Below are 24862 nucleotides of genomic sequence, written 5' to 3' on the forward strand. Positions count from 1 at the left end.
CATTTTCATAAATATTCTGTAGATTTTAGGAAAGACAGTTTATTTGTAACATACTGACCTTTGAAGTGTATATATGTATATCCATGATGAAGTGTATATTTGTATAAGCATGCATATGTGTTTGCACATACTATACATACACCTAAAGAACAGCAATGTTATAACAGTTATATGTGTGTAAGTGTTATAAGATTGCTATTCTCTAGGTTTAGGTCTTTTTTCTGCACATTAAGATATACATTAAACTTACCCACTATAGTTTTTGTCAGTTTCATTTTGTAATTTCTAATGAATTTTTTAAATTACATTTTAAGAGTATTCATTTATTTATATCATCATTAGGGATATTTTCTGCTATCTAGGCACAGCCCTTTGTTCCATTCATGGTTCCTAACCTCAGTTTCTACTTGGGTTACTAATATTTGTACAGTTCTTCCTTCCTTTTTTGTTAATATATATCAGGCATAGCTTTTTCTGTCTTTTAACTTTTAACCTTGTAGTATTATGTTTTATTAGTATTTCATATAATCAAATTTTAGATTACCTTTTGATACTATCTGGAAGTCTCTAATATTCAGTAGGCTTTTTTTGTATTATTATCTAACTCAGGTTTGGAGCCTTTTGTCATCTTATTGTTTAGTTGTTTTCTGTACCCTTTTTAAGGAGTCCTAGTTACTTTCTTTGAATTATGTTATTAACTATATGGACACTTTGTTCAGAAGGCATTTATTCTGTTTTTTATACTACGTGTGATACTTTTAAGTTAAAAAAAACACACATCTCAGGTTCTCTATCAGTATCATACATGAAATAGGATATATTGTTCCTCCCTTTATTAAATCAAAACGAAATAATACACAGTAATCCACCACATCCTTATCTTACTACCTGGTTACTTTAAGTGATTTCATTTTTTACATTATTTTGATCAGAAACCATTTTTGACTTTTATATTATTTCTTTTTTTTTAATTAATAGCCTTCCCCTCTTCTGTTCTTTTTCTTTCTTTCTTTTTTTTATAACAGTTTTAGGTTTATAGCACAATTGAGTGAAAAGTACCGAGAGTCTCATATAACCTTTTACCCTCCCTACCCCAGTTTTCTCTTTTTTAACATCTTGCATTAGCATGGTACATTTTACATATTCAGCAGTCAATAGACATTTGGGTTGTTCCTACCTTTGGTTGTTATGTATAATGCTGCTGTAATCATTTATGTGCAAGTTTGTGTGTATAATAGGTTTTCAGTTCTCTTGTTATCTGGGAGTGGAGTTGCTGGGTCATATGGAAATTCTGTATTTAACACTTTGAGAAACTTACCAACTATTTTCCAAAGTGACCATACCATTTTAGTTTTTCACTGTGTTTGAAAGTTCTAATTTCTCTGCATCTACATCAATACTTGTTATTATCCATCGTTTTTATTTTAGCCATCCATTTGTTTAGTAGGTGTGAAGCTATAGTTTATTGTGATTTTTATTATTTCCCTGATTACTAATAAAGTTGAGCATCTTTTCATGTATTTATTGGCCATTTGTATATCTTTTTTATAGAAATATCTATTCAAATCCTTTGCCCATTTTAAACTGGGTTATTTGTCTTTTTCTGTTAAATTCTTTACATATTCTAGATACAAGTTCCTTCTCAGGTACAGGATTTGCAGATATTTTCACCAGTTTTGGGGGCTTTCTTACCACTTTTTTGATGGTGTTCATTGAAGCACAAAATTTTTTAATTTTGATAATGTCTAAATTATCTATATTTTTCTTTCGTTGTTTGTGGTTTCAATGGTATATCTAAGAAGCCATTGCCTAATCCAAGGTCATAAGAATTTTTTTTTTATGAGAATTTATTCTTAACATTTTCTCTTAAGAGTTTCACAGTTTTAGTTCTTGCATTTAGATCTATAGTTGATTTTGACCTAATGTTTATATATGGTGTAAAACATAGAGATTCAGCTTCCTTCTTTTGCATGTGGATATCCAGTTGTCCCAAGCACCACTTATTGAACACTTTTCTTTTTCCATAGAATGGTATTCTCACCCTTATTGAAAATCAATTGATTGTAAATGCAGGTGTTTATTTCTGGTCTCCCAAATCTATTCCATTGATCTATATTTCTGTCCTTATGCCAGTATCACATAATCTTGCTTACTTTAATTTTGTAGAAACTGTTAAAATCAGGAAGTGTGAATATTCCAGATTTATTGTTTTTCAAGATTGCTTAGCCATAGTGGGTCCTTTGTATTTCCATATGAGTTTTCAAATCAGGTTATCACTTTCTACAAAAAAGGCAACTAGAATTTTGATAGGGATTGCATTGGATCTATAGATCCTTTTAGGGAGTATTGCCATATTAATAGTAATTCTTCTAATCCACGAACATAGGAGTCTTCCTATTTACTTAGGTCTTCTTTAATTTATTTTAACAATGTTTTGTGGGTTTTGAGTATATAAGTCTTACAGTTCTTTTGTTAAACTTATTCTTAAATGTTTTATTCTTTTTGATACTATTGGAAATTGAACTTTTTTTCATTTCTTTTTCAAATTGTTCATTGCTTATATAAAGAAATACAGTCGATTTTTGTATATTAGTCTTTTATCCTGTAACCTTTCAGAACTTCTTTATTAGTTCTAATATTTTTTTCCTGTGGATTCCTTAGGTTTTTCCATATACAGATCATATAATGTGCAAGTAGAGATATTTTTACTTCTTTCCAGTTTGAATGCCTAGAGATATATTTTTCCCCCTAATTGCCCTGGCTAGAAGCTCTAGTATAATATTTAATAGAAATGTCAAGATCTGTTCAGATTTTCTATTAATTCTTGATACAAATTACTTTCAATAGTTTGTATCTTCCTAGGAATTTTTCCATTTCACTTATGTTACCAAATTTGTTGGTGTACTGTTGTTCATAGTATACATGTATATTTTTCATTTCTGTAAGGGTGATAGCAGTGTGAACTGAGTCATTCCTGATTTTAGTAATTTGAGTGTTCTCCCTGTAGTCAATATGGTTCCATAGTCACTATGGCTACATGTTTGTCAATTCTGTTGAACTATTCAAAGAACAAAGTTTTGATGTTTTGATTTTCTTAGTTGTTTTTGTCTTTACTGTTTAGTTTATCTGCTTTAATTTTATTATTCAGTTTGCAATTCTTTTTCTACTTTCTTAAAGTGGAATGTTAGGTTATTGATTTGAATTTTTTAAACATAGCTTTTACAGCTGTGAATATTTTTATAAGCAACACTTTATCTGCATCTCAAGTTTTAGTAGTAAGTTACATTTTTGTTTTTATTATCCCAAAATATTTTCCAAGTCTTCTTGTGATTTCTTTTTGACCTTTTGGTTATTTAGGGTTTAATTTCATATTTTTGTGAATTTCCAAATTTTTTTCTTACTCATTTCTGATTTCATCACATTGTGGTCAGAGATTATACTTTGTATGATTTCAATCCTTGAAATTTAGATGTTTATTTAATAGCCTTGCTTATGGTCTGTCCTGGAGAATGTTCCATGTGCACTTGAGAAGAATATGTATACTGCTGCTGCTGTTGGATGGATTGTTCTCTAGATGTTTATTATGTCTAATTGATTATAGTATTGTCAAGTCTTCTATGTTTTTGTTGATCTTTTCCTAGTTTTACCTGCTATTGGATATATAGAGATAAGACTTAGATATAGATTGTCTATATCTGTGTGTATGTGTATATATAGATATCTAGATATATCCATGTAAAGAGATTTATTATAAAGAATCAGCCTATGTAGTTATGGAGTCTGGGAATTCCAAAATCTGTGGTATGGACTGGCAGGCCCAAGACCCAGGAGAAATGATGGGCAGATGAAGTTCAAAAGCAGTTTGTTGGAGAATTTTCTTTTTTTTTTTTTTTTTTTTTTAAATTTTTTTTTTTCAACGTTTATTTATTTTTGGGACAGAGAGAGACAGAGCATGAACGGGGGAGGGGCAGAGAGAGAGGGAGACACAGAATCGGAAACAGGCTCCAGGCTCTGAGCCGTCAGCCCAGAGCCCGACGCGGGGCTCGAACTCCCGGACCGCGAGATCGTGACCTGGCTGAAGTCGGACGCTTAACCGACTGCGCCACCCAGGCGCCCGTGTTGGAGAATTTTCTCTTGCTTAAGGATGCCAGTCTTTTTGTTCTATTCAGACCTTCAAATGATTGGATGAAGCCCATCCACAAGGTGGAGGGCGGTCTAGCCAAAGTTCACTGATGTATGGGGCACCTGGGTAGCTCAGTCAGTTAAGCACCTGACTTTGGCTCAGGTTATGATCTCGTGGTTTGTGAGTTTGAGCCCTCCATTGGGCTCTGTGCTGATAGCTCAGATTCTGTGTTTCCCTCTCTCTTGCCCCTTCCCCTGTCACTCTGTCTCTCTGTCTCTCTCTCTCAAAAATAAATAAACAAAAAACTTTTTTTAAAAAGTTCACTGATTTAAATGTTCATCCAAAAACACTCCCCAAGTTGACATATAAATAACGTATAAAAACTTAGCTTCAGTAAGTCCCCCTTCCTTCTGCCCTCCTTTGGGAAGTTATTGTCATATAAAATATATCTATATATACTGTAAGCCTATCCATAGACTTGATTCTCATTTTTGCCATAGTTATGTTGTGTAAAATTGTAGCAAACACTGAATTAGTGAATACTGAATTATTGCTCCTGGGAGAAATAGGCTTCTTTGAGAGTCAGTTTGTCAGTTAATCAATACATAACTTTGTTTTAGCTGTGTTTCTGTTTAAAGTTGCCTTATATAATATATATTGTTCATTAATTAACATTGAACTCATGACCATCAACACTATAACTCATGCCTAAATGAAGCTTATCTAACACATGTATTTTGTCCATAAGGCTTGTCACAGCCTTGCACTTACAGACACTAAACAGTACTTCAGTACTTCCTTTTGGGAGTCTTTTAAACAGCAAAATCACTAACAAAAAGCATAGAGGTGCAAAAAACATGGCACTAAATAGACTGCAAGAATGATACTTATTTAGAGTATGAGAACTGAAACAAGAAGGCAGGGCATCACTTTGTTTGACCTCAGTTGGAAACATATGCCTTGGACCATGAGTTGTCCTATGTCTGCAAATGACTACAGAAGCACCACAAAGTATTAATTTTGGAGTTATAAGTAAATTCTAGGTATTAGGTGAATTTGCAAATGCAGAAACCATGAATAATGAGAAACAACTGTAATTATGGCTTGGAAGTCCTTTGAATCAAATAAGAGGTCAGAAATACAAAGAAAAAATACGTTTATACCGTCTCTTATATTTACCGATGTAATTATTTTCACTGGTGTTCTTTGTTTCTGTGGTTAGAGCTTAGTGTCCTTTTACTTTATTTAGCCTTTAGTATTTCTTACAGTCTGGCCTGCTGGCTATAAATTCTCTCAGTGTTTTTTATCTGGGAATGCCTTAATTTCTCCATGCTTTTTTTTTTTTTTTTAAGTTTATTCTGAGAGAGAGAGAGTGAGCAGGGGAGGGGGAGAGAGAGAGTGCCAAGCAGACTCTGTGCTGACTGATGCCAGGACTCAATCTCACAAGTTGTGAGATCATGGCCTGAGCTGAAACCAAGATTTGGGAGCTAACTGACTGAGCCACTCAAACACCCCTTCTACTTCATTTTTGGAGGGTAGTTTTAATGCTTTCCTTCCTTCATGGTTTCTAATGCAAAGTCAGCTGTTAATCTTATGGAGGATCCCTTATACTTCATGAAAGAAGTATTTTCTTTTATTGCTTTAAATGATTAACCTTTGGCTTTGGCTTTTGACAGTTTGTGATGGATGTAGGATCTGAGTCTACTTAGTATCTGTTTTATATATATATATACATATACATATGTATATACATATGTATATATGTACACATACATATATATACATACATATACATTATATATATATACACACATATATAGTGTGTGTGTGTGTGTGTATATATATATATGTACTATAAGCCTATCTAGATGTGGTAGATTAACGGTTTCATCAGATTTGGTAAAGTGGTGGCTTTTGTTTTTTCAGATATGCTTTATGCCCCTTTCTCTTTCTTCTCTTTGTCTCAGACTACCATTATGAGTATGTTGGTAGTCTGTATAGCATCCAGTACATCTTTGAGGCAATGTTCATTTCTTTGCATTCCTTTTTCTTTCCGTACCTCAGACTGGATAAACTCAGTTGACCTATCTTCATTGATTCTAATTTCTGCAGTTGAAATTGCTATTTAAATTTAACCCCCATAGTGAATTTTTTGTTTGTTACTATATTTTTCAACTCTCATATTTCTATTTGCTCCTTTTTTTAATATAATTCCTGTCTTTTTATTGATATTTTCTCTTTATTAAGGCATCATTCTCATAGTTTCCTATAATTCTTTCGGCATGATTTCCTTTAGCTTTTTAGTTTTGGTAAAATTTGCCATCTTCACCATTTTTAAGTGTACATTTCAGTAGTGTTAGGTATTCACATTATTGTGCAACCAATATCTAGAGCTTTATCATCTTGAGAAACTGAAACTCTGTGCTTATTAAATAGCTATTCTGCATTTCCCTTAGCCGCTGGCAACTACCATTCTCCTCTCTGTTTCTGTAATTTTGTCTAATCTACATACCTTATAAGGAGAATCCTTTAGTATTTATCTTTTCATAATTGGTCTTTTGCATTGCATACTGTCTTCAGTGTTCATCCATGCTGTGGGGGCGCCTGGGTGGCTCAGTTGGGTAAGCATCCGACTTCAACTCAGGTCATGATCTCATGGTTTGTGAGTTCGAGCCCTGCATCGGGCTCTGTGCTGACAGCTCAGAGCCTGGAGCCTGCTTCGGATTCTGTGTCTTGCTCTCTCTCTGCCCCTCCCCTGCTCATGCTCTGTCTCTCTCTGTCTCAAAAATAAATAAAACATTAAAAAAAATTTTTTAAATATTCATCCATGCTGTTGCATTAGTTTTTGTTAACATATTTACAATAGCTGATTTATAATCTTTGTCTAAGAAGTCCAACATCTGGGCTTGTTCAGGGACAGTTTTATTCACTGTTCTTTTTTTCCTTTTCTTTTATTAAGTCATACTTTAGTGTTTCTTTATGTGTCTCATAATTTCTTTGTTGAAATTGAACATATAAAGTGTTGCAATTATATTTAAATAATATAAGACCCTGCCCCCCTCCCACACACACATACCAAAGAATTGTTGTTACTGTTGCTATTTGTTTAGTGATTTTCCTGATCTCATTCTTTTAAAGTCTATTCTTTCTTGTATGTGGCCGCTGAAGTTGTGCAGTTTCTTTAGTGGTCAGCTAATGATTTTGGGCAGAGATATCCTTAAGTGCTTAAACCCAAAGGTCTTCCACTCTTTGTCAAAGGCTCTGTGTGTGTTTGTTGAAGCATGCCTTTAACTTTGGGCAGATACTTTACAACTCTGTCGTAGCTAGCACTTCCTGCTTGTACACAGCCTCAGTGTCTGCCATAGGTGAACTTTTAGAACCATTTCTCTTGTCATACTTACAGTCCTGTATATTTGCATGACTTTCAGGATTCCCTGGAAAACTTCAGAGTTTTTCAAAGGCCCCCATGAGTATCTCATTCCCCAGTTTTTCCTTTTAAATTTTTGATAAGCCTCTTGTTAGCCCCAACTGGTATTGCTGCCTGAGTCAGCTGCAATGTTGAACAATTGCTACTGGTTGTTTTTGACAGATGCCCGAGGGATAGGGCAGTTCACACATTGTGTTTTCTGAGTCAGATCAAATAAAGATAAATCCTGAGAATAGAGCTCTTCCAAGGAACTGCCCAACATGCCACATATTGACAATTCTCTTGGGAAAGGGCTTTTGGGGAGTTCTAATCCTATTCTGCCCCCTACAGCGGTTGCTAGGTTACTGTATTTCACAGCTATTGTGGTTGTGAGGCTGTTGGTTTTCAAGGCTACCATTAATTTGGGAGAAGAGGATGAGAGTAAAAGCAAGTCAAAATACCACAGAGCTGGCCTTATTTGCTGAGATTCATCAGTTTTTCGTGAATAAACACTCCACAGATTGTTGCAAATTAATTTCTAGAGTTCAAAAACCTGTTTTGACAATTGTTACTAGTGTTTTCATTGCTTTTAGGGAGGAGCAGATCTTCATAATTCCTTACACTGCCATTCTAGAAGTGCTTCTTCAGACATTTAGTTTTAACTCTGTGCTTAAATGATTTCATCGCTTCTGATCCTTTTATTATGATTAATCTATTGTTTAGCTGGAATACTTTTTTCAAGGATTTGTTTGTAGGTAATGTTTTGAGGCCTTTTATATTTACTAATGTGTCTTTGTTGTCTGCACCAATAATCTCCATATGCTTTGTTCACAAAATTTTGAAAATATATCCCACTATATACAAATATATGTGACAAACAAATGTTTATGATAATAAAATACCATAGACTGGGTGGTTTTTTAAAAAACAATAACAAAAACAAAAACCCAGATATTTATTTTCTTAACAGCTCTTGACTCTGGAAGTCTAGGATCAAAGTGTTGGCAGTTTCGATTTCTCCTCAGGTCTCTTTCTCTTTGGTTTACAGACTATTGCCGTCTCACTGTTCCTTACATGGTCTTTTCTCTGTGCCTCTGCTTCCCTGGTCTTTTTGTCTCTCTCTTTTCTTATAAAGGATTCCAGTCATAATGGATTAGGGCCCCACCCTTATGACCTCATTTAATCCTAATTACCTCCTTTAAGACCCTACTTCCAAATACAGTCACATTAAGGGACACAATTCAATGCATAACAAAGAATATACATATAACATGTATGTACCACTGTACTAATATTATGTACATACATATGTAACAGAATAAATTTTAAAAGATAATTACATTTTCATTGAAAACAACGTATTCTAGTTATATAATTGTTTTTATTTCATGATGTGACTATCAAAGCTTATTCAGGAAATAAAAGTGTCTCTGTCATTTTCTTGTTCACATCTTTGCCTCTCTATTTAATGATACTTTGCAAAAATCTTTTAAAACTACTCCTTTTACTCCTCATTTTTAATCTGTAAAAACACTTAATCAGGCTTACATGGACTACAGTCCTCTGTAACTACAGTGCAAGCAGGTAGTGAGTGCAACACAACCAGCCCTTGCACACTGTGGAGTTTCCACTCTTCTGGAATATCCCAAAATGTGATATTTGTGCCAAGTGAGGGCATTACTTCCATTCTGTACATTAAGTATTTTAAAAAGTTATTTCCTGGGTAGCTCAGTCGGTTAAGCATACCATTATCTTTGGCCCATATCATTATTTTACAGTCCGTGAGTTTGGGTCCGTGAGTTCGAGCCCTGCATCAGGCTCTGTGCTGACAGCTCAGAGCCTGGAGCCTGCTTCGAGTTCTGTGTGTCTCTCTCTCAGCCCCTACTCTGCTTGTGCGCTCCCTTTCTCTCTCTCTCTCTCTCTTTCAGAAATAAACATTAAAAAAATAATTTCTTTCTGGTGTTTATGGATAAAGATGTATAGTGTATAAAGATTATATAGGCTAATATTTTCTACTTGCACTTTAGTAGGTCATTATAAACCATCCACTTTTGTGGACATTAGTCTAAACAAAATGTCATCAATAGTTGGGTAGTGAGTTCATTCATGGGTGTTCATTTGGTATGCTTCATATCTTATATGTGTTACATATATTCTGTATTTTAAAGATTTTAAAAAGATTTTAAGCTAGTCATAATTTTGCTTGAAAATTCTGTAGGTGGTATTTCAATAATAATAGCCTGTCATTTATTATTGTACGAGAGGAGTCTATGGCTTTTTGATGTGTAGTGTTGCATCTTCCAGAATATTTTCATGATTATTTCTTTAATTATTCTGTATTTTACATTTGTTGAGACCTTTTCTTTAGCTATGCCAATTAGCTATGAATTAGATGTCTTTATTTTTTACATACCTATCCCCTATATAGTTTTAGTGCCTTTTTCTCCAATATTCTGGACATTTTTTTCAAGTTTGTCCTTACCACTTAATTTCTATAGTATTAATTACGTATAGCTTCCAGGGTTGATTTTAGCTATTTTATTTTACTTTATTTATTTTTACTTTTTGTTGTGGAAAATTTCAACCATAAGAAAATTAAAGTAGTGTAATGAATTATGTAAACTCATCATTCATCTTTAACAATTATCTCATGGCCAATCTTGTTTTATCTATTCCTACCCATTCTTCTCCACCATTTCTATTTGTTTTAAATCAAATTTCAGACGTCATGTCTTTTCATAAGTATTTAGTCTTTATCTCTAAAACATACAGATTTTTTAAAAATATAATTATACTGAAGGTAACAGTTACCTTGTCATCTCTAATGAGTGGAGTGTATTCCTGGATTGCCTGCAAACATCTGTAGTTCTTCTCTTGCCAGAAATTATGGCTGAAGAACAATTCTTAGCATACACCCCTCCCCATAGTTTATTCCACCTCTGATTTCATGATCCTAAGAATAAGGTGTCATATCATGGCTATTTCCATTACCAGTCATACTGTGTAGGTAGGAATTGTAGTCCTAAGATGGATGTAGAAGAACCTTTTAAAGAGAGAAAAAACAGCTCTAGCTGTTCTTGAAAACAGCTCCTGTATGTGGATGAGTTGGTCCATGGAAGCCCTGGCTCTAAAGTTGAGGAAAAAAGCAAGAGATTTGATGCTAAAAAGTTCTTTTGTTTTGTTTTTTTTAAAGTTTATTTATTTATGTTTGAGAGAGAGAGACAGCATTGGGGGGGGAGGGGCAGAGAGAGGGTGAGAGAGAATCCCAAGCAGGCTCCACGCTGTCTTCACAGAGCCCTTTGCAGGGCCTGAACTCATGAAACTGTGAGATCATGACCTGAGCCAAAACCAAGAGTCAGACTCTGAACTGACTGAGCCACCTGGGTGCCCCTAATGGCTAAAAAGTTCTAACTGTGATTTTTATCTCTCCATGGACTCACCAGTTTACCTGAAGATTTCATCTAAATAGTGATTACTAGAAATTCTTTTTAGCTGGCTGTTCATCAGTATTTCTGACGCTGTTTAAACTCGACATTCTTTTGTGTTTTCCTAAATAAAAGATGGAGGCAAGCAAATTGGGCATTACTGGTTTTCTCTTCTCATAACTATCGCTTTACTAATTTTCCTACTTTCTTTAAACCCCATTGTCTTTAAATTTTAAGTGAAAAAAATCACTTGGTCAGGTCCCACAGCCATTTCTAAAATTTATCCAGCATGTATGTATTAGATTTAATTAGAGGCATTAAAGAAGAGATTTTATTTATCTAGATATAATGGATTTAACTAAGACTACCTTATTTTCCATACCTTGATTAACAGTTTTCAGATAATAGTAAGATTACTCTGAACCAATTTTATACTGATCACAATTAGTATGATCTTTGAAAAAAGACCTTTTTAAAATAATGTTAAACATTATTAAATCTTGTGAAAACATGAAGAGTAGAACTTTCTGAAAATTGTATTCTAGATAAACAGTGAGTTTCCAATAATGAGTGTTTACCAAATTCACGATTCTCTGTAAAGGGCTTTGAATTAAGACTAACTTATAGATATGTTTAAAAATAAGTAAAGCCTACAAAGGGAATCAGAACCAAGAAAAAGCAGCTTCTGTGGTAAAATTGTGATTGGTAAACATTTTAGTCCATTTACTTCCTTTTTGAATATGTTGTATGTCAACCCTGTTTATATTTATACTAGTCTAGTGTAAATGAAACTAATAATATACTAAAGGTTTACAACAGGTAGAAGGCACAAAGTCCTATGTAGACCTCTCCACAGTGAGTGCCTGTGACTGGGAGCATTTGAACAGTAACCTAAAGAAGATGTTCTCTCATACCCAGTTGTTCAATGTTTTAAGAATCTAATTGATAAATTACATAATTTCCCAATTAAAATATTCTAAGAGATACTGATGTTTTGCTCATTTAAAACAAGTTTGCTTTAAGGCATTTTTAAAAAGTGAATTTTTCCTTGTGCTGTATCAGAATATAGTAGCATGGTAATTTTTACTAGTTTTCTCTTCTTTAGAATTCTCCTTTCAGTTAGAGACTTTATAACCAGATTTTCTGATAATGTTTGAGAAGTATACTAATTATTTTACCTATTCCTGAGAATTTCAAAATACTCTACACATTTTCTTCATATGCCCAAAGCAGTTAAGAGGGGATGTGTTACCAAATGAAACTGGTTCTGTAGGATTGGTAACTTATTTATGGCACAGAGTCACTAATTAATAAATAGATTTAAGAACAGAGCTTGAAAGGGTAATTTTTGCTTCCTTGTACATTTATATATATTCAAAAATTTTGACATTGAACACATTTCTTTTTTCTTTCTTTTTTTTTTTAAACTAATTAGAATGTGGGGAATGTAAGAATGGTGCTCAGGTTTTAGTGCTATACCCATGTTTTTCAAACTATATTGAGCAGAAATATTGAACTTGCTAATACATCATATGTGTTTTAATTTACACAGCTTTCTGTTGGAACTTTGTATTTAAATGTTTATTGTTCTGTCACAGGTGTTGGATCCTGAACAAAACCATAACTTCACAGATCATTATCTAAATGTGGCCTTTGACCTTTCCCAAGTTCTTTTTATAGCTACTGCCAACACAACTGCTACTATTCCACCTGCCTTGTTGGACAGAATGGAGATCATTCAGGTCCCAGGTACTTGATTCATAAATAAAATCATTGTTTGATATTTTTTGCCTTTCTGAACATAACCCTTGAAGTTGTGCTGTGGAGTTTTGAACAAAAAGTTCATTTGCCAGTGGATGATCTTCAGAGTTGTAAGTCTGATATAAACCAGCTTTTATACAGAGGCTCCTGGCTTGCTCAGCTTGTAGAGCACGTGACACATAATCTCAGGGTCGTGAGTTCAAGCCCCACATTGGGCGTGGAGCCTAGTTAAAAATAAGAAAATGAAAAAATAAAAATTAAACCAGCTTTTATGTAGATTCAAAGTCTAGAACAGCAAAACTTTGTTTTAATCATGACATAAGATTACGTGTATGTTCTGTAAGATGTCAAGAATAAATTTTGTGTAACAGTTTTAGACTTAGCATTAAAGAATGTTTTCCAGTGTCTTGGAAAACAAGACATTCTTCTTTAAAACTGTTTCTAAACTCATATGTAAAAATAATTTTAAATAATTTACTTTTTCTAAGTGTACTCTTCTTTTTTTTTTTTTAAATGTTTACTTATATTTGAGAGAGAGAGAGAGAGCAAGCAGGGGAAAGGCAGAGAGAGAGGGAGACACAGAATCCGAAGCAGGCTCCAGGCTCTGAGCCATCAGCACAGAGCCCGATGTGGGGCTTGAACTCATGAACCATGAGATCATGACCTGAGCTGAAGTCAGACACTTAACTGACTGAGCCACCCAGGCACCCCAATAATTTATTTTTTCAAAATGAGTATCTAAAACCCAAAAATAGATCTTTCCATGATCAATTTAGCTTCCTGTCCATCAGATTTTGAAGTTTTTATTGTTGAAGAAAGTGTAATCATTTATTTTCGTTAAGAGTTAGGTCCTAAAGAGTAGCTGAACTTCTCTTTATAACATTTGGCCTCACTTTTACATAAAAGCACAGGGTTCTTTTAAATTCTTCTTTTTGGATCTGTCAAGTAGTTACCTTTTTTTTTTTTTTTTTTTTTAACCATGTCTTCTTCACTGGAGTGTGCAAAATAAAGTCCTTCAGTTATTAACACTAAATAAACCCCAGTGTTTTCACCTTCTTTTAATTGCTTAGAAGTATTTTTTTTTCTAGAAGTGATTGAAATACAAGTGGGTATTTGTTAAAATGAAAATAGAGAAGAATCTAAATATATTTTGATCCTAAATAGAATCTAAATATGTATTTCATAATAATCTGAAACAAATTTTTATTATCAAGTGAATGATAATTGGATTTCTTAGTTATCTGTAAGTGCTGCAAGTTCTAATATTTAGTTTTAAAATATGGTGGAGTAAAAAATTGTGTGCATATTTATAAGACTAAAATAAATAAGTAATGAGATCCAATTGCCTGGAAACTCCCAATTAAGGCAGAGAATCCATAAGATACATGATCTGAAGTGAAATCATCAGGACAGCTGCTGCACAGGTAGACACATACGATGCCATTCTTTTCCTGTAGGTTCAGTTATCCTATCTCTTACTTTTTTGGCATTTTTTACTACCTTTTTCTACTCAAAAGCTGTCTTATCAATTCTTTTTTATTTTGCTTATTAAATGGAAAGGGGGCAATTAGTTCAGGGAGAATTTTGTCTTACAGGATTTAAAGGCAAAGTCTATGCTCATAAGGCCTTTAAATAAATAAGAACATAAAGTCTTTTAACTGTATCAATTATATGTATAATTCCAAATGTACAGAGAAAAAAATTTTAGGGAAATGTCTTATTTTTTGTTTTGTTGTTAATATTTATAGCCAGGGTTCTGCAAATAGCTCCTTTTGCATCTCTTCCCTTGGAACCTATCACTTACTTAATTGAAGTCTTTGTTGTTGTTGCTGTGGTAAATTTTTCCAGTTACGTATCAAATTATGCTAAAGAAAAGAGATGTATTATTTGCCTTTTAAATAATAAAAATTTGCATTTGAGTTAAGGAGATAATTACCTCATAAGATTTGACTGAGATTTTTCCTCTTCTTTGAGAGATGTATTATTTTTTTTTAATTTTATTTTTTATTTTTTAAAACTTATATCCAAATTAGTTAGCATATAGTGAAACAATGATTTCAGGAGTAGATTCTTTAGTGCCCCTTACCCATTTATCCCATCCCACCTCCCATAACCCCTCCCATAACCCTCAGTTTGTTCTCCGTATTTATGAGTCTCTTCTGTTTTGTGCCCCTCCCTGTTTTTATATTATTTTTGTTTCCCTTTCCTTATGTTCATCTGTTTTGTCTCTTAAAGTCCTCATATGAATGAAGTCATATGATATTTGTCTTTCTCTGACTAATTCTGCTTAGCATAATACTTTCTAGTTCCATCCACGTAGTTGCAAATGGCAAGATTTCATTCCTTTTGATTGCCAAGTAATACTCCATTGTATATATATACCACATCTTCTTTATCCATTCATCCATCGATGGACATTTGGGCACTTTTCATACTTTGGCTATTGTTGATAGTGCTGCTATAAACATGGGGGTATATGTGTCCCTTCGAAACAGCACACCTGTATCCTGTGGATAAATGCCTAGTAGTGCAATTGCTGAATCATAGGGTAGTTCTATTTTTAGTTTTTTGAGGAACCTCCATACAGTTTTCCAGAGTGGCCGCACCAGCTTGCATTCCCACAGAGAGGTATTATTAATCAAGAGACTTTCAAACCATGCTCAGTAAATGTTTTTTTTTATTTGTTTGTGGACAGAGTTGGAAATATTAATGGTTATTAGCTGGAGATTAAATTTCTTTATTCTGATTATAATTTTAGTTGAAATAACACTTAAATTCAGTCTGAATCGAAGATCCATTGAGTCTGCATTTGATTCATTAAAAAAAAATGTGGCACCGTGGAAGCTGTGTGAATGATTACATTTTGTAATCAAAGGTCACTTTTTTCCCAGGGTATACACAAGAAGAGAAGATCGAGATTGCCCACAGGCACTTGATCCCAAAGCAGCTGGAACAGCATGGGCTGACTCCTCAGCAGATTCAGATCCCACAGGTTACTACTCTTGACATCATCACCAGGTTAGTCAGCCATCCTGAGGCCTCTGTAATGTTTGAGTCTCAAAAGGAGATTATTTTACTGGCAACTCATAGCATCCATTTCTCTCTCCCCATCAGATTCCCAGCAAGCATTACCACAACTTGATTTACATAGAGCTCTGTATTAGGCAGAAATTCATAAGGAAAGCATTTAGAGTATCTTCATAGCTGAGGACTTTAGTTGAGCCAGAATTTCAACTTTTTCACAATAGCAGTGTAAGGGATTAATTTGATAAATTAAGAACCAAAAACAAGGAAAATATTGAGACACCTTATATGCCCCAGGACCTTAAAAGTTAAATTCTCTTAAGAGGTGGGATGCTACTTTCAGATACCTATTTTAAGTTATTCAGATTTTCTTTTCTTCTCTTTGAGAGATTTTAAACATCCTTAGAATTTTCATCTTGGGAATTAACACCAGAACAATAGAGAGGGTGCTTTCCCAAGTTAGCTACCAAGTGCTTAAGCCTGTAGCCAGCAGTACGTAAATTATCTGAATAGAGTATTGCTTCATCTGATTTATAGATTGCATGTTTGAATGGAAAATATACCCTGTTGAGAATTTATATCTGCAACAGCCTCTTACAGTTTTCCTGGCTCAGTGTTACAGATCCATTGCATCATCTGGCAAATTGTGTTGAGCTGCCAAACACTCCTCACGCGGCCCTCTCGCAGTAACTGCTTTTTTTTAGCAGAAGCAAAGTATCTCTCCATTTTAAACTTTGACTTAGAGTTTGGCCAGTCAGACTGTTTTTTCTGATCTAAGCCAGCCTTCTTATGGAAGTCTATTTGGAAGTCTGTTTAAATTTATACACAAAACAGTAAGACTAGATCTGACCTGGGAGTTCCTTTTCATAACTTGTGATTCATGGTGTGGATAATGCCAGGGGAAATAAAATAGGTGATTTATATGCCGAAGTCTTCCAACAATATTATTCCAGATAACACCCCTGAGGCCTTTGCGTAACTTTCAACAAGTCACTTAACCTTTTTCCTAGCTTCCCCATCTGTAAAATATGAGTGAAAGAAAAAAAAATATCTGGATCAAAATAATAATGACTTTGAAGAGTAATCATTATTTGTATTTCCCAATTGTTGCTTCGAGAACTATTTCTTTTTTATAAACTTGTTTGCCCAAAACATCAAATATTAAAAGCTATGGACATTAGGAAATGTCTCTGAGCAGTTTTAATATATTTAAAAACAGCGTAGGTATTTGCTACTCCAAGCAAGTTTTGGCTATTTTTTAGTGAGCTACAAAGCTTAGGATATAGTTTTTCATCTTTTGATGTATTTTTCATCTTTGTGTGTGTCCTAGTCTGAGACCCATAATGTTCAGGAGGAGGGGAGGGGATCTCAGATCTCATCTAGTCCTGCCTCCCTCATGGTATAACTAGCCTACTTGAGCTCCTCCAGTGCTAGAGGGCTCACTGCTGTCTACTCTTTGGTAAGTAAATAAATGGTTATAAAATAATCTTTATGTTCTCCTCCCTATATTTTTCTAGTTCTGCCTTAAACAAGCACCTGGAATCTAAGGATAAATTCCTCCCTTGTATAGCCCCTCTGGCATTAAAAAAAAAAAAAAAAAGTCAGCTCCACTTCCCATAAATGTTCTCTTTTTCAAGTTAAACATTCCTATTCTCTTTACGCTTCCTCTTGACCCACTTTCAAGACTTTTCACCTTTCTGATTAGTCATCTTCTGGATGATGTCTGTGAAATCAATGTCCCTTTTAAAATTAAACACCCAGAGTGGAACTCAGTATTTCAGATGTAGCCCAAACAATTTGTGGTATAAGACTACTGGTTTTCTTATTTTGATTATATTATTTTATGACTGTATCTGAAGATACAGCTTTCTTAGGTTATTCTCTTGCATATTGCACTTACAGTTACCAAACATCTTCACTTGTTTTTCATACGAATTTCTGAGTTCAGTCTGTCTCATTCTGTATTCATAGGGTTGAATTTTATAAAGCCCAAAGGGAGAGAAATTTGTAGTTATGTATATTTTGTTGTCGGTCTCAGCTACCATTGCAGCAAATTGATTTTTTTTTATCTTGATTATCTTTATGTCTTCTGGAAATTGGCATAGGTAGCATCTTCATACTCATATCATAGATAAGAAACATCAGCCACTTCTCATTTGATAATGGTCATTCTTCCCTTTTTGGTTTAAAAATACTAAATAGGGATAGTGTGTCTAGTTTCTTTCAATCAGTTGTTAATGTTATATTGTCTCCATTAGCTCCTAGCCCGTTATTGTTCTGACCACCTTAAAAAAAAAAAGGCAGTATTTCATTTGTATTGCTATGGTTGTCATTATTTCTGGCAGTTTATTCTGAACTTCCTGGTACCAATTCTACATGTTCGTGCCATTCCCCGGTAAGCTTCCGCAATCCCTGTTCTTTCATCTTTTGTCCAGACCCTTTAATCTGAGCTCATCAGCCGGTTGTCTAGGAAGCTACATTGGGTTTTTGTTTTTGTTTTTGTTTTCACACGTTGGTTTGTTTAGTTTTAACATGCCTCTCTTTTTTCTTCCTTACTGAAATTATATGCAGTTGTATAATAATGGACTTTATGCTTACCTCTTCCTATCCCTTTGATTCAAATGAGTTTTATTTTAGAGTGTTTGGCCAAGAGTTTTTGTCTTTTCTCAGAACTTTTGAATTTAAAAAAATTTTTAGTGTTTATTTTTTTTTAATTTTTAAAAAAAAATTTTTATGTTTATTTTTGAGAGAAAGAGACCAAGTGCAAGCGGGGGAAGGGCAGAGAGAGAGACGGAGACACAGAATCTGAAGCAGGCTCCAGGCTCTGTGCTGTCAGCACAGAGACGCAGGGCTTGAACGCACAAAACCGTGAGATCATGACCTGAGCCAAAGTCAGACACTTAACCAACTGAGCCACCCGGGTGCCCCTATTGTTTTTTATCTTTAATTTTTTTTTTAATATTTATTTATTTTTCAGAGACAGATAGAGTCAGAGTGCAAGTAGAGGAGGGACAGAGAGAGAAGGAGACACAGAATTCAAAGTAAACTCCAGGCTCTGAGCAAGCTCTCAGCACAGAGCTCAACACGGGGCTCAAACCCACAAACCATGAGATCCTGACCTGAGCTGAAGTCGGACGCTCAACGACTGAGCCACCCAGGCACCCCAATGTTTATTTATTTTTGAGAGAGGGAGAGAGAGAGAGAGCAAGCACGTGAGCAGTGGAAGGGCAGAGAGAGAGGGAGGAGACACAGAATCTGAAGCAGGCTCCAACACTGAGCTCAAACATGAACCGTGAGATCATGACCTGAGCCAAAGTCAGATGCTCAACCAGCTGAGCCACCCAGGTGCCCCTAAACTTTTGAAATTTGCTTCCCTAAAGTTTAGAATATATGTGTGACTGCCTAATCAAATCCAGTTTTTCGGATAAATCTATATTCTCTACCTGATACTATTCAAATCCATCCAGAGTTGGGAGGCCAAAAATGGTTGTGCCAAATAATGTTTTATGCAGTAGCTTTTTTTTTTTTTTTCAACGTTTTTTTATTTATTTTTGGGACAGAGAGAGACAGAGCATGAACGGGGGAGGCGCAGAGAGAGAGGGAGACACAGAATCGGAAACAGGCTCCAGGCTCCGAGCCATCGGCCCAGAGCCCAACGCGGGGCTCGAACTCACGGACCGCGAGATCGTGACCTGGCTGAAGTCGGACGCTTAACCAACTGCGCCACCCAGGCGCCCTGCAGTAGCTTTTATAGAATTTAAATCTAACATAAGTTTTTTAAGACGGCTCTGCTTAACCACATTTAGAATCTTCTTCGCAAATTCACGGTGCTTGTATCAGCATACTTTCTTTCTTTAGAAGTCTCTGAAAATACACTGAATAGAGGTGACTAGTTCAGTTCCTAGTAAACTCTAGATTTCTGTTGGGGTCATCTTAGATTTCTGTTAAGTCATCTTAACCTGGGTGACTCAGTCGGTTAAGCGTCTGACTCTTGATTTCGGCTCAGGTCATGATCTCCCAGTTCATGAGATTGAGCCCCCCAGTAGGGCTCTGCACTGACAGGGCAGAGCCTGCTTAGGATTCTCTCTCCCTTTCTCTCTGCCCTTCCACTACATGCGTGCTCTGTCTCTCTCTCTCTCTCTCTCTCTCTCTCTCTCTGTCTCTCCCTCTCTAAAAATAAATAAATAAACATCAAAAAAAACAGATTTTTATTTATGATTATTTTTTGCTTTAGTTGGAAAAAAGTTTTATTTTTCTGATTCTTCCAGCAATTTTTCAAGTGTGATAAATTCATCTTAAATTTTCTTAAATTGACAAATTTTGGTTTAGAAAGCTCTTAACATATCATCAAGGAGTAAATGATGTCTTATCTGCTGCCAGATTTACTTTGGCAATGTAAATTGAAGAACCAAGTATTCATTTTTAAGTATAGGATAATTATTCAAGATAAAATCTATATAAAGGGAAAGTTATAGCTGAAAATACATCTGAATATTTAAGAAATAACAATAATGAGGAATTTTTAAATGTGAGGAAGTTTAGTACTTAAGAAAATGTGATGAAAATTTGGGGCACCTGAGTGGCTCAGTTAAACATCTCCAACTCTTGAATTCAGCTCAGGTTATGATCCCAGGGTTGTGGGATTGAGTCCTTTGTTGGACTCCATGCTGAGTGTGGAGCTTGCTGGGGGTTCTCTCTCTTCCTCCCTCATTCCCTCCCTCCCTCTGTCTATTCCCTCCCACCCCCCTCCCCTGCTCACCTACACGCTCTCTCTCTAAAATAAAATAAATAGTTCTCTCTTTTTTTTTTTTTTGCTGAGTCTCTGTCTGGTTTGGGAATCAAAGGAATGCTGGCTTCATAGAATGAGTCTGGAAATTTTCCTTTTCTTTCTATTTTTTGGAAAAGCTTGAGAAGGATAGGTATTATCTCTGCTTTAAATGGCTGGTAGAGTTCCCCAGGGAAGCCATCTGGTCCTGGACTCTTCTTTGTTGGGAGATTTTTGGTAACAATCAAGAAATTGATTTCAATTTCTTCACTGGTTATGGGTCTGTTCAAGTTTTCTATTTCTTCCTGTTTGAGTTTTGGAAATGTGTGGGTGCTTAGGAATTTGTCCATTTTTTCCAGGTTGTCCAATTTGTTGGCATATAATTTTTCATAGTATTCCCTGATAATTGCTTGTATCTCTGAGGGATTGGTTGTAATAATTCCATTTTCATTCATGATTTTATCTATTTTGGTGTTCCCCTTTTCTTTTTGAGAAGCCTGGCTCGAGGTTTATCAATTTTGTTTATTTTTTCAAAAAACCAACTCTTGGGTTTATTGATCTGCTCTACAGTTTTTTTAGATTCTATATTGTTTATTTCTGCTCTAATCTTTATTATTTCTCTTCTGCTGCTGGGTTTGGGGTGTCTTTGCTGTTTTGCTGTTAGATTTTGTATTTGGGATTTTTCTTGTTTCTTGAGATAGGCCTGGATTACAATGTATTTTCCTCTCAGGACTGCCTTTGCTGTATCCCAAAGCGTTTGGATTGCTGTATTTTCATTTTCATTTGTTTCCATATATTTCTTAATTTCTTCTCTAATTGCCTGGTGGACCCATTCATTCTTTAGTAGGTGTTCTTTAACCTCCATGCTTTTGAAGGTTTTCCAGACTTTTTCCTGTGGTTGATTTCAAGTTTCATAGCATTGTAGTCTGAAAGTATGCATGGTATGATCTCAATTCTTGTATACTTATGAAGGGCTGTTTTGTGACCCAGTATGTGATCTATCTTGGAGAATGTTCCATGTGCACTCGAGAAGAAAGTATATTCTGTTGCTGTGGGATGCAGAGTTCTAAATACATCTGTCAAGTCCATCTAATCCAATGTATCATTCAGGGCCCTTGTTTCTTTATTGATCCTGTGTCTAGATGATCTATCCATTGCTGTAAGTAGAGTATTAAAGTCCCCTGCAGTTACCACATTCTTATCAATAAGGTTGCTTATGTTTGTGATTGTTTTATATATTTGGGGGCTCCCGTATTTGGCACATAGACATTTATAATTGTTAGATCTTCCTGATGGATAGACCCTGTAATTATTATATAATGCCCTTCTTCATCTCTTGTTAAAGCCTTTAATTTAAAGTCTGGTTTGTCTGATATAAGTATGGCTTTCTTTTGACTTCCATTAGCATGATAAATAGTCCTCCATCCCCTCACTTTCAATCTGAAGGTGTCCTCAGGTCTAAAATGAGTCTCTTGTCGACAGCAAATAGATGGGTCGTGTTTGTTTGTTTTTTTTTTTTTATCCATTCTGATACCTATGTCTTTTGGTTGGAGCAATTAGTCCATTTATATTCAGTGTTATTATTGAAAGATATGGGTTTAGAGTCATTGTGGTTTCTTTAGGTTTTATGCCTGTAGTGATATCTCTGGTCCTTTGTGGTCCTTGCAACATTTCACTCGCAGAATCCCCCTTAGGATCTCTTGTAGGGCTGGTTTAGTGGTGATGAATTCCTTCAATTTATGTTTGTTTGGGAAGACCTGTATCTCTCCTTCTATTCTGAATGACAGACTTGCTGGATAAAGGATTCTCAGGTGCATATTTTTTCTGTTCATTGCATTGAATATTTCCTGCCATTCCTTTCTGGCCTGCCAAGTTATAGATGCAAAAATTCTCAATAAGATATTAGCAAATCGAATTCAACAGCATATAAAAAGAATTATTCGCCATGATCAAGTGGGATTCATTCCTGGGCTGCAGAGCTGGTTCAACATTCGCAAATCAATCAATGTGATACATCACATTAATAAAAGAAAAGATAAGAACCATACGATCATATCAATTGATGCAGAAAAAGCATTTGACAAAATTCAGCATCCTTTCTTAATAAAAAACCCTCGAGAAAGTTGGGATAGAAGGAACATACTTAAACATCATAAAAGCCATTTATGAAAAGCCCACAGCTAATATCATCCTCAGTGGGGAAAAACTGAGAGCTTTCCCCGAGATCAGGAACACAACAGGGATGTCCACTCTTACCGCTGTTGTTTAACATAGTGTTGGAAGTGCTAGCATCAGCAATCAGACAACAAAAGGAAATCAAAGGCATCAAAATTGGCAAAGATGAAGTTGAGCTTTCACTTTTTGCAGATAACATGATATTATACATGGAAAATCCGATAGACTCCACCAAAAGTCTACTAGAACTGATATGTGAATTCAGCAAAGTCACAGGATACAAAATCAATGTACAGAAATCAGTTGCATTTTTATACACTAATAATGAAGCAAAAGAAAGAAATAAACTGATCCCACTCACAATTGCACCAAGAAGCATAAAATACCTAGGAATAAAGCTAACCAAAGTTGTAAAACATCTGTATGCTGAGAACTATAGAAAGCTTATGAGGGAAATTGAAGAAGATATAAAAAAATGGAAAAGCATTCCGTGCTCATGGATTGGAAGAATAAATATTGTTAAAATGTTAATACTACCCAAAGCTATCTACACATTCAATGCAATTCCAATCAAAATTGCACCAGCATTCTTCTCGAAGCTAGAACAAGCAATCCTAAAATTTGTATGGAACCACAAAAGACCCCAAATAGCCAAAGTAATATTGAAGAAGACAACCAAAGCGGGAGGCATCACAATCCCAGACTTTAGCCTCTACTACAAAGCTGTCATCATCAAGACAGCATGGTATTGGCATGAAAACAGACACATAGACCAATGGAATAGAATAGAGACTCCAGAATTGGACCCACAAAAGTATGGCCAACTAATCTTTAACAAAGCAGGAAAGAATATCCAATGGAAAAAAAGACAGTCTCTTTAACAAATGGTGCTGGGAAAACTGGACAGCAACATGCAGAAGAATGAAACTGGGCCACTTTATTATACCATTCACAAAAATAAACTTAAAATGGATGAAGGACCCGAATGTGAGACAGGAAACCATCAAAACCTTAGAGGAGAAAGCAGGAAAAAACCTCTGTGACCTCAGCCACAGCAATTTCTTACTTGACATATCTCCAAAGGAAAGGGAATTAAAAGCAAAAACAAACTATTGGGACCTCATGAAGATAAAAAGCTTCTGCACTGCAAAGGAAACAATCAACAAAACTAAAAGGCAACCGACAGAATGGGAAAAGATATTTGCAAATGACATATCGGACAAAGGGCTAGTATCCAAAATCTATAAAGAACTCACCAAACTCCACACCCGAAAAACAAATAATCCAGTGAAGAAATGCACAGAAAACATGAATAGACACTTCTCTAAAGACATCCAGATGGCCAACACGCACATGAAAAGATGCTCAACTTCTCTCCTCATCAGGGAAATACAAATCAAAGCCACACTCAGATACCATCTCACGCCAGTCAGAGTGGCTAAAATGAACAAATCAGGAGACTATAGATGCTGGAGAGGAGGTGGAGAAACGGGAACCCTCTTGCACTGTTGGTGGGAATGCAAACTGGTGCAGCCGCTCTGGAAAACAGTGCGGAGTTTCCTCAAAAAATTAAAAATAGATCTACCCTATGACCCAGCAATAGCACTGCTAGGAATTGACCCAAGGGATACAGGAGTGCTGATGCATAGGGGCACTTGTACCCCAATGTTTATAGCAGCACTTTCAACAATAACCAAATTATGGAAAAAGCCTAAATGCCTATCAACTGGTGAATGGATAAAGAAATTGTGGTTTACATACACAATGGAATACTACATGGCATTGAGAAAGAATGAAATCTGGCCTTTTGTAGCAACGTGGATGGAACTGGAGAGTGTTATGCTAAGTGAAATAAGTCATACAGAGAAAGACAAATACCCTATGTTTTCACTCTTATGTGGATCCTGAGAAACTTAACAAAAGACCACGGGGGAAGGGAAGGGAAAAAAAAAAAAGTTAGGGAGGGAGCCAAACCATAAGATAAGAGCCTCTTAAAAACTGAGAACAAACTGAGGGTTGATGGGGATGGGAGGGAGGGTAGGGTGGGTGATGGGTATTGAGGAGGGCACCTGTTGGGATGAGCACTGGGTGTTGTATGGAAACCAACTTGACAATAAATTTCATATTAAAAATAAATTAATTAATTAAATAAAATAAAAAGACTTAAAAAAATGTAATGAACT

General features: G+C 35.2%; 1 protein-coding gene across 2 annotated transcripts in view; it reads left to right on the forward strand.

Moving 5' to 3' along the window:
- Positions 1-24862, forward strand: part of LONP2 (lon peptidase 2, peroxisomal) — a 111095-nt gene that overhangs the window by 42855 nt on the left and 43378 nt on the right. For both annotated transcript variants that reach the window (XM_047078361.1, XM_047078360.1), the window contains exons 9-10: positions 12553-12703; positions 15607-15733. In XM_047078361.1, the coding sequence (XP_046934317.1) occupies positions 12553-12703; positions 15607-15733 (278 nt within the window). The remainder of the gene's footprint in view (positions 1-12552; positions 12704-15606; positions 15734-24862) is intronic.

Source organism: Lynx rufus, unplaced genomic scaffold (genome assembly GCF_022079265.1).
Source record: "Lynx rufus isolate CCGP_SWC_20201006 ecotype Redwood Valley unplaced genomic scaffold, mLynRuf1.p SCAF_16, whole genome shotgun sequence".
Lineage (NCBI taxonomy): Eukaryota > Metazoa > Chordata > Mammalia > Carnivora > Felidae > Lynx > Lynx rufus.